Source organism: Herpailurus yagouaroundi, unplaced genomic scaffold, assembly GCF_014898765.1.
Source record: "Herpailurus yagouaroundi ecotype Mexico unplaced genomic scaffold, PumYag 29, whole genome shotgun sequence".
Classification (NCBI taxonomy): domain Eukaryota; kingdom Metazoa; phylum Chordata; class Mammalia; order Carnivora; family Felidae; genus Herpailurus; species Herpailurus yagouaroundi.
In genome coordinates, this window is record NW_024412377.1 from 116,604,703 (window position 1) to 116,617,195 (window position 12,493).

Consider the following 12,493-nt stretch of genomic DNA (forward strand, 5'->3'; position numbering starts at 1 on the left):
ATGGCCCCATAGGGTGATGTTACTTTGATAAAATCATTATGATACTTTCTAGTTCAGTGTTTTGTAAGTACAGAAACTCCCATCAAGTGATCTACAGCTTGGTCTTTGAGAATATCAAAATTATGCTTACCAGAGGTTCTGTATAAGCCAACATGCCAGTTATTAACCAGAAATAAAAGGCTTGTACAGCCCTGATATTTCATGTTGGATTGTCCCAAAATTTCATGCTATATTAAAAGTACTTTGAAAACTGAAGTTAATCTCTTGTCAAGGCCAAAATCAAAGCCAGTTTGTTAATTTTACGATTATTAAGTTTTTTTTTGTTTGCTTGTTTTTTTTTTAAGTGATTGACATCTTTGTTGCTTTGGAGGTAGGGGGCAGGTATTCAGGAGCTCTTGGTGAGGCAGGCCTGATTCCTCTTCACCATCATAGGCTTCTGGCTGTGCAGGATGGCGCTGGCTCTGCAAATGGCAGCCATGAACAGACCTGGGCGGTCCATGTTCTTGCGGATCCTGTGCCTGATGCTGCTAAGGGTGGCCAGGGCATTCTTATTGATGTTGGTATGCATGTAGGAGGTGGTAGGTTTTCACTGGTCAGATCTCTGCTTTGTCACCATCATTACATTTTTGCTGTAGGCCTCTGGATCCATGCCTGCAGTCTTGTGGTAAACCAGGCCATTGTAGTGGAAAGAGTTGCAAGCCTGTTGGGCTTGGTGCTTTATGTCTGCTTGTCCCTTTTGATCAGGATCAATTCCGCACGACCATCCATTGCAGGTGGGGGGACATGGTGGCAGCTCCTCTCACTAAGGTGACCGGGGACAGCAAGAAATATATATGCTTTTATAACATATATGATTTCATATATGAATGATATATAAATATCCTTATAGGCCCATTAATCAGACATTCAGCACAGGAGTTTGGGCAACTCCTAGCCTGGATGTTTGTGAACATAGATAGATTTTGGCCCTTAGACATTTCTTTTTTTCTTCATTTGTCAGAGTCTTTTTCTGTATATGTTGTGATATCATCATTTCTTAGTTTTCTGGGGGATCTGTCATCATTGTTTCCATGTTCTGTCTATACTAAAACCATTCTCAAATTATAATTATATCAACACTGCAATTTTCAATGCATAGGAGATAGTATGCTAGAAAAACCAACAGCACTCTTTCAGGAGATCAAGGAAGGTTTGTTAAAGGAGGGGAAGAGAATGATGAGTTGAAGGTCAAGGGAACCTACTGGGCCAATAATGGGACAAAGCAGTTGACTCTGTTAATCAAGCACCACAGGCACTGAAGAAGATACAAATAATGTCTGTGATGGAGGTGGCCTCACATGAGCTTGAAATCAGTTTTGGAGAGGAGAAAATACACAAGAAACATTTGGGGAAAAAATATAAGGCAGCAAATAACCAAGTGCTAAATAAATGGCTTATGTTTGTAGAAAGCTTTATACTGCCCATGATTTATTTATAAATCAGACACATATATACACATATGAAAAGCAATCACATGTAGTATAAAGCTCTCTACCTGCAAAATGCAATAATGCTTTCAAACAGGAAGAAGTTAGTAATATCCCAATCACAGAACAAGTAAGTAGAACAAGCAAGAAGAGAGTTTAAGACTTTTAACTTTATAACCCAAATTATTTCAACTACATTCAACAATTTCTCTGTAATAGAAATATGTTTACTTAGAAAAAAAATGTGGTGGATGAGATTACTGTAGTACTGTCTCTGGTAAGGGGGTTTTATTCATCAGGAGACATTTAGTTTTATGAGAAATCACTGTTAGGGTCTGAAAAGGAGAGGGAGTGGACCACCACAACAAAACAACTTGGCCATGTGTACTGATGTTGTCTGGAAGGGGTCACAGAGTCTGCAGAGTAACAAGTCAAGATGAGAGGTAATAGTGTCTTAATGAAGGCCGCTTTGGTCAGCCTGATAGAAGGGAGGGATAGATGCCAAAATACTCTGGAGCCCCCAGTGGCAGGCATTGGCAGTGCAGAACAAAGCGACCAATACCTGAAAATAAATGCTCTCCAAGTGTTTGTTTGGTTTGTATTGCCCAATACCAGGATGAGAAAATGACTGTGCAAAAATAAGAAGAGGGACATTTTGATCTTCATGATTAATTTGAAATATGATTACGACTCCAAATTTGAAATGTCTTGCTGCCTTGTTGGACTGGCGGTGGTGGGGTTGGTAGGGGAGGGGCAGACATTCAGAGGCTAAGGAAAGGGAATTGGGGCGATATGCCTGAGAGCTGATGGGCCATCTTTGTTAATTTTGTCTCTGCCATAACATTCTAGACAGACCCTGGCATCATCAGCATGTCTTTCCTTGGAATGTTTAGGTTTCTCTTACCTGCTGAATATTTGTGAGTCAGATAATTTATCACTATATATGTTTGTTCTATTTTCCCAGTTGTTTCATTTGGTTACTTCCTGACTTTATTTTTAAATTCTCTAGGCTCCTTTCTATTTATTTTTTTGGCCCTGGTGCTCTGAATTCCTCCCTATTTAAGGTCAACACCATGTGAACCCTGAAAAGTAAACAAGCCAAACTGATGTGCTTAAAGTATCCAGTCATTCATTCTTTTCTCCTTTGTCTTATTTTTCTTATCATCCTCTTTCTCTTTATTGATACATAGGCCAGTCATTTAAAACTATGTAACAGGCATTTCCCCACCAAGTGATAGATCCTGGAATAAAGTTTAAAAACAGTGAAGATGAAATATCACATTCTACCACAGCGTTCCCTAAGCTGTAGTCATTTGCATACATGTCCGTGATTTTGCCATCTGTGCCATTTGCTAGTTAACATTTTTGGTTCAAATTGGCTCATTTATTTTACCAAAATACATTTATTTATTTATTTATTTATTTATTTATTTATTTATTAAAAAAATTTTTTTTTCAACGTTTATTTATTTTTGGGACAGAGAGAGACAGAGCATGAACGGGGGAGGGGCAGAGAGAGAGGAAGACACAGAATCAGAAACAGGCTCCAGGCTCTGAGCCATCAGCCCAGAGCCTGACACGGGGCTCGAACTCACGGACCGCAAGATCGTGACCTGGCTGAAGTCGGACGCTTAACCGACTGCGCCACCCAGGCGCCCCTAAAATACATTTTTTTAAATAACAGAAGACTTTATGTCCACGTTGAACATTTTAAAACATTTAAAAATGCACATTAAAACACACGAGTATTTAAAAAATGTTCATCTGTACCACTATGAGCCACATGTCCTTGGAGGAGGAACTGACCGAAAACTGTACTACGCATTCAAAACATGATAGAAAATCATGCTGTAACTCTTTGAAAGTTCTTTGTGCTGAATAAAAATTTGTCTCCTCCCATTCACTGTTCTCAATTTTGTCATAGGGAGCAATACAAAGTAAATTTTTCTTTGTTTCATAAATTGCCTTCTGTTTCATATTTGAAGATGGTTCCTTATGGGTGTTCTTTCCTGTAGACTAAATACCCCAGAACCCCTCACTCCATTCATGTGTTGCTCTATTGCTGTGTTCCCTGACCTTGTATCATTGCAGTCCTTTCCTCTAAATGAACTCAGGTTGGGGATCCTGGCTTGCTTATCTCCTTCTTACAAGACAGATTCAAGACCGGACCCAGTTCTCCAGCAGATGGGTCCTGACCAGTGCAGAGACAATTGGGTTTTCCTTGTTCTTGTTTTGGACACTGTCTTTCCTTTAATGAGACCTAAAATGGTATTGCTTAAAAAAAGGTCATTGCATTATGCTATTGATTCATATTCTGGTGGTGGCTGTCTAAAACTGCCAGCCATTTTCACTGCATATCAGCTCTCTCTCATGTCTAATGATAAAGCATCATTATTGCATTAGGATTCTCTAGAGAAGCAGAATCAATAGATTATACATAAATATATATACATGAGGCTCACCAAATTATGGAGGCTGAAAAGCCCCACAATCTGCCATGTCTAAGATGGAAAACCAAGAAAAGCCAGCGGGATAATTCAATCTGAGTCCAAAGTCTGGGGAGCAGCTGGTATAAATTAAGGAGTATGAAGGTCTGAGAACCAGGAGCTCCAGTGTCTGATGGCAGGAAAGAAATGGACATCCTAGTTTAAGAAGCGAGAAAATTTGTCTTTCCTTTGCCTTTTTGTACCATTTGGGACCCCGGTGGATTGGATGATGTCAGCCTACAATGGTGAGGCTGGATCTCTTTATTCAGTCTACCAAATCGAATGCTATTCTTCTCTAAAAACACCCTCCCAGCCACATCCAGAAAAAATGTTTTACCAGATCTCAGGGCATCCCTTAGTCCATCAAGCCAATGTATAAAATTAAGTATTGCAATTATTTAACCTACCACAGGTGGCCTAATGGGGAGTTTGGAAGGGGGAGGAAGGTAATGGAATGGAGAGGAAGGTAATGTCAGAGACACCTTCATGACATGATGGCTGATTCCAGTTGTGAAGGTGGGCTAGAAGTTACCCTGGCAGAGAATTGTGGAAGAGCATTAAGGTGGGGAGACAGTATGGAGGGTATGACAGGAGATGAGCCAGAGAAACACACAACTGCCAAGACAGTGTAAGATTGTCAATAAGAAATTTCGTGATCATTTTTCTTAACTGATACGTCATTTGTGAATAAATAATTATATTATATGTAATATATGTATATGTACACACAAACATATGTCTTCCACAATTTGCTCATCCATTTTTTTGCTGATGGACATTTGGGTTATTTTATCTTCCAACTATTGTGAATAGTACTACCATGAACGCCCATGTACCTGAGTTTGTTTGAGTTTGAGTACCTGCTTCATTTCTCTTGGGTCTGTACCTAGCAGTGAAATTATTGAATCATACAGTAATTCTAGGTTTAATTTTTTGAGGAATTGCCAACTGTTATCCACAGTGGTACCACTTTACATCCTCATAAGCAATGTGTAACGGTTCCAGTCTCTCCACATTCTTACTAACATTTGCTATCTATCTATCTATCTATCTATCTATCTATTTACCTACCTATCATCTATTGCCATCCTAGAGCGTGTGAAGTGGTACATCATTGTGTTTTGGATTTGCATTTCCTTAATGTATGTCCTAATTTCTAATGGCTGCAGAATATTTCCTTTTAAGGATGTCACAAAAATCTACCTCGTCAATTCTCTACTGGTAAACATTGAGTCCTTCCAGTCTTTATGCACCATGTGCCTCCTTTTTCAATGCTAATTTATACTCCACCAGCAATATATGCCAGTGTTTGTTTCTAGAACCTTCAACCTTGGGGCTTGTCATTAAAAAATACCATTGCTAGCATCTTGTTATTGTTTTAAGTTAGCATTTCTTTGATTACTAGCAAGGTTGAATATTTTTTGAGCATTTAATTATTTCTTTTGTGCATTGCCCGTTTAGGTCCTATGTTCTATTTTTTTTCTATTTGGATTGTAAATTTGTCTAAATTTCTCTGAGAGTCCTTTACACAAGGGTAATAACCTAACATGCCCTACATTTTATTAAAAATATAATATATTTTGGGGTGCCTGCGTGGCTCAGTCAGTTAAGCATCCGACTTCAGCTCAGGTCATGATATTGTGGTTTGTGAGTTAGAGCCCTGCGTTGAGCTCTGTGCTTACAGCTCAGAGCCTGGAGCCTGCTTCAGATTCTGTGTCTACCTCTCTCTCTGCCCCTCCCCTGCTCATGCTCTGTCTCTCAAAAATAAATAAATGTTAAAATTAAAAAAAATATATATATCATATTTCCAGTTTGTCATTCGCAATTGAATTTCACACATAGATCCATGGTATGGTTTGCCACCGTAGGACCTGTAATACCAAACTCCTGGGATTTCTCAGAGGGAATGAGATGAATGTTGAGCAACTTAGGCCTCAGATCTTTCATCCGTGAAATGAAAAGTCTGAACTAGGGAATTGCTATTTATTGCCAACTGGATCCAGCAATACATTAAAAGAATTATTCACCACCATCAAGTGGGATTGATACCTGGGATGCAGCGCTGGTTCAATATCTGCAAATCAATCAATGTGATATATCACATCAATAAAAGAAAAAACAAGAACCATATGGTCCTCTCAATAGATGCAGAGAAAGCATGTGACAAAATGCAGCATACTTTCTTGATAAAAACCCTCAAGAAAGTGGGATAGAAGAATCATACCTCAAGATTATAAAAGCCATATTGAAAGACCCAACACTAATGTCATCCTCAATGGGAAAAAACTGAGAGCTTTCCTCCCAAGGTCAGGAACACGGCAGGGATATCCACTCTCACCACTGTTATTCAACATAATATTGTTATTCAACATAATATTGGAAGTCCTACCCTCAGCAATCAGACAACACAAAGAAATAAAAGGCATCCAAATTGGCAAGGAGGAAGTCCAGCTTTCACTTTTTGCAGATGACATGATACTGTATATGGAAAACCCAAAAGAGTCCACCAAAAAACTGCTAGAACTGATTCATGAATTCAGCAAAGTCACAGGATGTAAAATCAACACACAGAAATTGGCTGCATTTCTGTTCACCAATAATGAAGCAGCAGAAAGAGAAATCAAGGAATCGGTCGCATTTACAATTGCACTAAAACCCATAAAATACCTAGAAATAAATCTAACCAAAGAGGTGAAAATTCTACACACTGAAAACTATGGGAAAGCTTATGAAAGAAATTGAAGAAGACACAGAAAAATAGAAAAATATTCCATGCTCATGGATCGGAAGAACAAATATTGTTAAAATGTCGATACTACCCAAAGCCATCTACATATTCAATGCAATCCCTATCAAAGTAACACCAACATTCTTTACAGAACTGGAACAAACAATCCTAAAATTTGTACGGAACCAGAAAAGACCCCAAATAGCCAAAGCAATCCTGAAAAAGAAAACCAAAGCTGGAGGCATCACAGTTCCAGACTTCAGGATGTATTACAAAGCTGTAATCACCAAGACAGTATGGTACTGACTGGCACAAAAACAAACACTCAGATCAATGGAACAGAATAGAGAACCCAGAAATGGATGCACAAACATATGGCCCACTAATCTTTCACATGCAGGAAAGAATATCCAGTGGAATAAAGACAGTCTCTTCAGCAAGTGGTGCTGGGAAAACTGGACAGTGACATGTAGAAGATTGAACCTAGAACACTTTCTTACATCATACACAAAAGTAAACTCAAAATGGATGAAACACCTAAACATAAGACAGGAAGCCAACAAAATCCTCGAGGAGAAAGCAGGCAAAAACCTCTTTGACCTTGGCTGCAGCAATTTACTCAACACATCTCTGGAGGCGAGGTAAACAAAAGCAAAAATGAACTATTGGGACCTCATCAAGATAAAAGCTTCTGCATGGTGAAAGAAACAATCAGAAAAACTAAAAGACAACCAGCATAATGGAAGAAGATATTTGCAAATGACATATCAGATAAAGGGTTAGTATCCAAAATCAATAAAGAACTTCTCAAACTCAACACCCAAAAAATGAATAATCCAGTGAAGAAATGGGCAAAAGACATGAATAGACACTTCTCCAAAGAAGACATCCAGATGTCTAACAGACACATGAAAAAATTCTCAACATCACTCATCATCAGGGAAATATAAATCAAAACCACAGTGAGATACCACCTCATACCAGTCAGAATGGCTAAAATTAACAACTCAGGCAACAACACATGTTGGCTAGGAGGCGGAGAAAGAGGAACTCTTTTGCCTTGCTGGTGGGAATGCAAAGTGGTGCAGCCACTATGGAAAAAAAGTAAGGAGTTTCTTCAAAAAATTAAAAATAGAACTATCCTAGGGGTGCCTGGGTGGCTCAGTCGGTTGAACGTCCGACTTTGGCTCAGGTCATGATCTCGCGGCTTGCAAGTTCAAGCCCCATGTCGGGCTCTGTGCTGACATCTTGGAGCCTGGAGCCTCTTTCGGATTCTGTGTCTCCCTCTCACTCTGCCCCTAAACTACTCTCACTCTGTCTCTGTCTCTCTCAAAAATAAACATTAAAAAAAATAAAAAAAAAAATAGAACTACCCTATAACCCAGCAATTGCACTACTAGGTATCTATCCAAAGGATACAGGTGTGCTCTTTTGAAGAGGCACATGCACCCCAATGTTTATAGCAGCTCTATCAACAATAGCCAAAGTATGGAAAGAGCTCAGATGTCCATCAATAGGTGAATGGATAAAGAAGATGTGGTATATATATACAATGGAGTATTACTTGGCAATCAAAAAGAATGAAATCTTGCCATTTGCAACAACATGGATGGAACTAGAGTGAATAATGCTAAGCAGAATTAGTCAGAGAAAGATAAATATCACATGATTTCCCTCATATGAGAAATTTAAGATACAAAACAGATGGACATAAGGAAAGGGAAGCAAAAATAATATAAAAACAGGGAGGGGGCAACACATAAGAGACTCTAAAAATAGAGAGCAAACTGAGGGTTGCTGGAGGGGTTGTGGGTGGGAGGCTGTGGTAAATGGGCAAGGGACGTTAAGGAAGACACTTGTTGGGATGAGTACTGGGTGGTATATGTATGGGATGAATCACTGGATTCTATTCCTGAAAGCATTATTACACTATATGCTAACTAACTTGGGTGTAAAATTAAAAAAAGAAAATAAAAAAAGAAAATTACTGTTTATTTCCAGATTTGCTATTTTGTGATTTTATATGAACATGTGATTTTACATGTTCAATATAAATGGTTATTTCAACTTCATATTTATATTGATATGTAATTATAATAACTATAAATATAATCACTCCATAAGTTGCTTTTATATATCTTGAGAATCTTGAACAGAGGCTGTAAGTATACACACACATACATATTTATACATGTATAAAATAACATTCTCTCAGGTCACGAAAATAAAAAATCTCATATATAATTTGTGTTGTACTAAATGAGTTGTCAATAATTCTCCTTTTAAGGAATATTTAATTTTGCATCGTTGAGGCCACTATAAATTACGGCTTTTTTTTTTTATGTTAAATAGATATTTGACGGAGTTAATACTACATATTCTAACTTTAAGAGCAACTTTGTGAAGAGACTGTCGGCAGAGGTTCCCGTTGCCAGTAGCCCAATTACCACCAGATGGCGGCAAAGCCAAACCAGGGATCTGGCAGTTGATTCCTTTGAGGAAGAGCGTTCAACCACTTACCTCCCAGAAGCTTCTGGATCCGTGCTGAAGATAACTCCTGAAAAAGAGACCTTGATTCTAGGTGAGGTAATAGAAATTCCACAGGCCATTTAAAAAATGTCAATGAAATAGAATTCCTCAAAGAATCTCTGTAGCATAGAACTATCTAGTATCACATTTAGTCAACTGCTTTCCTTTTCTTCCTTCCTTTGAATAAGAAATTTCCAAGGTGGTGGGGAAGGGGCAGGAAATGAAACGAGAACAAAAGAGAGTATGTTGTATTTTAGATGCATTTCTGAGATTTACATTGGTATATGATTCCTTTTCTAAAGATTACATATGTAAGATTTTTCAGTGGTCCTTATTAGCTCCTCTGTTGAACAAGTGATATGAACAAAAATATACTTAGTTTTACAGGATGACTTGGCAAGGTTTTCTATGTAGTTAAAAATCTGGTAAAGGGCTTTCTCAATCTTGAGAAGAGAACAGATATGAATAATAATGATGCAAATAACTCTGACTTTGCTATTATTTTCTCTTAGAAAGTATTTCACTACTGTCATCTCAAATTACCCTTACAGCATCTTTCTATAACAGAGAGATGGAGAGGCAAAGTGATTTGCTCATGATCATAGAGTGGATGCCAATGTTGGGAAAGCAAGCATCCCATAGTGATTTCCTGGCAGAATGATCATAGTTTGCAATCAGCAACCTGCAGTTGCAATCAGGTCTTTCATCTTGGCATTTCTTACAGAGGCCACTGAGGCAGTGCTCACTTATGACCCTGGCATTCTTGACAAGGCCAATCTTTCCTCTTTTACTCCCATCTCCCGTGGTTTTTAGAGAGATGTGGGCCTGTGGTTTCACATTCTATTGTGAAAGACACCATGGGTTGACTTCCAACCAAAGTGATTATCTTGTTTTGAAGAACAAATTAAAAACTAAATGTTTTTCTTGCAGGATCCTACAAAGAACCACTGAAGACCTCCATCAAAGGGAATATTGAAACAAATAACTCAGCTCTCCATTTTTGCAAGGCGCCTCATGCACTGGGCAGAGGCTGGAATGAAAATGTTGCCTCAAAAGGCCAGGTGGGTAAAGACAAAAAACTGAAGATCTCATATCCTGACATGCTCAGACAATTGAGTCCCAAATGTGAAGAAAGAGCTGGCTTAGCTGCTCTTACACGTCAGTAAGAAAATGATGGGTTCCTGATAGAAAAAATGAGTGAGTTAAGGACATGAATAAGGGCACTTTGTAAAAGAAATATAATACAAGTTTAGTTAGTCTCAATCAAAAAAGTGAAAATGAGACAGCAAAAAGGTAAAGATTAAGATGACAGGATACTATGTAGAGAAAACCCTAAGGGGTCTACCAAAAAACTAATAGAACTGATAAATTAATTAAATAAAGTTACAGGATATCGAATAGGTATACAGAAATCCAGTGCATTTCTATTCACTAATAATGAAGCAGCAGAAAGAGAAATTAAGAAAACAATCCCATTTACAAATGCACCCAAAACAGTAAAACAGATACCTAGGAATAAACTTAACCAAAGAGGTAAAAGGCCTGTACTCCAAAAACTATAAAACACTGATGAAAGAAATTGAAGAGGACACAAATAAAAAGATATGCCATGCTCATGGACTGGAAGAAGAAATATTGTTAAAATGCCCATACTTCCTAAAGCAATCTCCAGTTTTAATGCAATTCCTTTCAAAAGATCAACAGCATTTCTCACAGAACCAGAATAAACAATCCTAAAATTTGTATAGAACCACAAAAGACCCTGAATGGCCAGAGAAAACATGAAAAAGAATAAAACTGGAGGTATCACAATCCCAGATATCAAGATATACTATAAAGCTGTAAAAATCAAAACAGTAGGGTACTGGCACAGTACAGATACATACATCAATAAAACAGAATAGAGTCCAGGAATAAACCCACAATTATATGGTCAATTAGTCTCCAACAGAGGAGGCAAGAATATGCACTGGGAAAAAGAAAGCCCCTTCAACAAATGGTGTTGGGAAAACTGGACAGCTACATGCAAAAGATTGAAACTGGACCACTTTCTTACACCATACACAAAAATACACTCAAAATGAATTAAAGACCTAAATGTGGTTCCTGAAGCCATAAAATTTCTAGAAGAAAACATAGACAGTAATCTCTTTGACATCAGCTGTAGAAACATTTTTTTTAAAGATATGTCTCCTCTGACAAGGGAAACAAAAGCAAAGTGAAGTGATTGGGACTACACCAAAATAAAAAGCTTTTTCACAGTGAAGGAAACCATCAAAAGCCATCAAATGGGAGAAGAAATTTGCAATATCCAATAAAGGATTAGTATCCAAAATATATAAAGAACTTCTATGACTCAACACCAAAAAATCAAATAATCTAATTAAATGAGAAGATATGAACAGATATTTTTCCAAAGAAGTCCTACAGATGACCAAAAGACACATGAAAGCATGCTCAACACTACTCATCATCAGGAAACACAACTTAAAATGACAGTGAGATATCACTTCACACCTGTCAGAATGGCTAAAATCAAGATAAGAAATAACAAGTCTTGGTGAGGATGTGGGGAAAAAGGGACCCCTGTGCCCTGTTAGTGGGAATGCACACTGGTGCAGCAATGTGGAAAACAGCATGGACATTCTTCAAAAAATTAAAAATGGAATTACCAGGGGTGCCTGGCTGGCTCAGTTGGGTAAGCATCTGGCTCTTGCTTTCGGCTCAGGTCATGGTCTCACAGTTTATGAGTTCGAGCCTCACATTGGGCTCTGTGCTGACAGTGAAGAGTCTGCTTAGGATTCTCTCTCTCCCTCTCTCTCTGCCCCTCCCCTGCTCGTGCCCTCTCTCTCAAAATTAAAAAAAAAATAGAATTACCATATGATCTAGTAATTCCACTACTAGGTATTTACCCAAAGAAAACAAAAACACTAATTCAAAGATATATACGCATCACAATGTGTATGGGAGTATTATTTACAATAGCCAAGATATGAAAGAACTCAAGGATCCATCAATAGATGAAAGGATAAAGAAGATGTGGTGTATATATATATATATATATACACACACACACACATATCTATATGTATGTACATATAGATATGTATATATACATATGTGTGTGTATATATACATATGTGTTTATATATATACACACAAATGAATAAATACATAAATAAAATATATATACATATACATACAATGGAATATTACTCAGCCATAAAAAGAATGACATTTTGGGGCACCTGGGTGGCTCAGTTGGTTAAGCATCTGACTCTTGA

The 12,493-nt window shown here is 37.8% G+C and overlaps 1 protein-coding gene and 1 pseudogene across 2 annotated transcripts in view; one reads left to right on the forward strand and one right to left on the reverse strand.

Annotated features, from left to right (window-relative positions):
* CDC20B (cell division cycle 20B) overlaps window positions 1-12,493 on the forward strand; it is a 49,192-nt gene that overhangs the window by 14,129 nt on the left and 22,570 nt on the right. For both annotated transcript variants that reach the window (XM_040453322.1, XM_040453328.1), the window contains exons 3-4: window positions 9,033-9,261; window positions 10,140-10,270. In XM_040453322.1, the coding sequence (XP_040309256.1) occupies window positions 9,033-9,261; window positions 10,140-10,270 (360 nt within the window). The remainder of the gene's footprint in view (window positions 1-9,032; window positions 9,262-10,139; window positions 10,271-12,493) is intronic.
* Window positions 16-824, reverse strand: LOC121015963 (60S ribosomal protein L28-like; annotated as a pseudogene).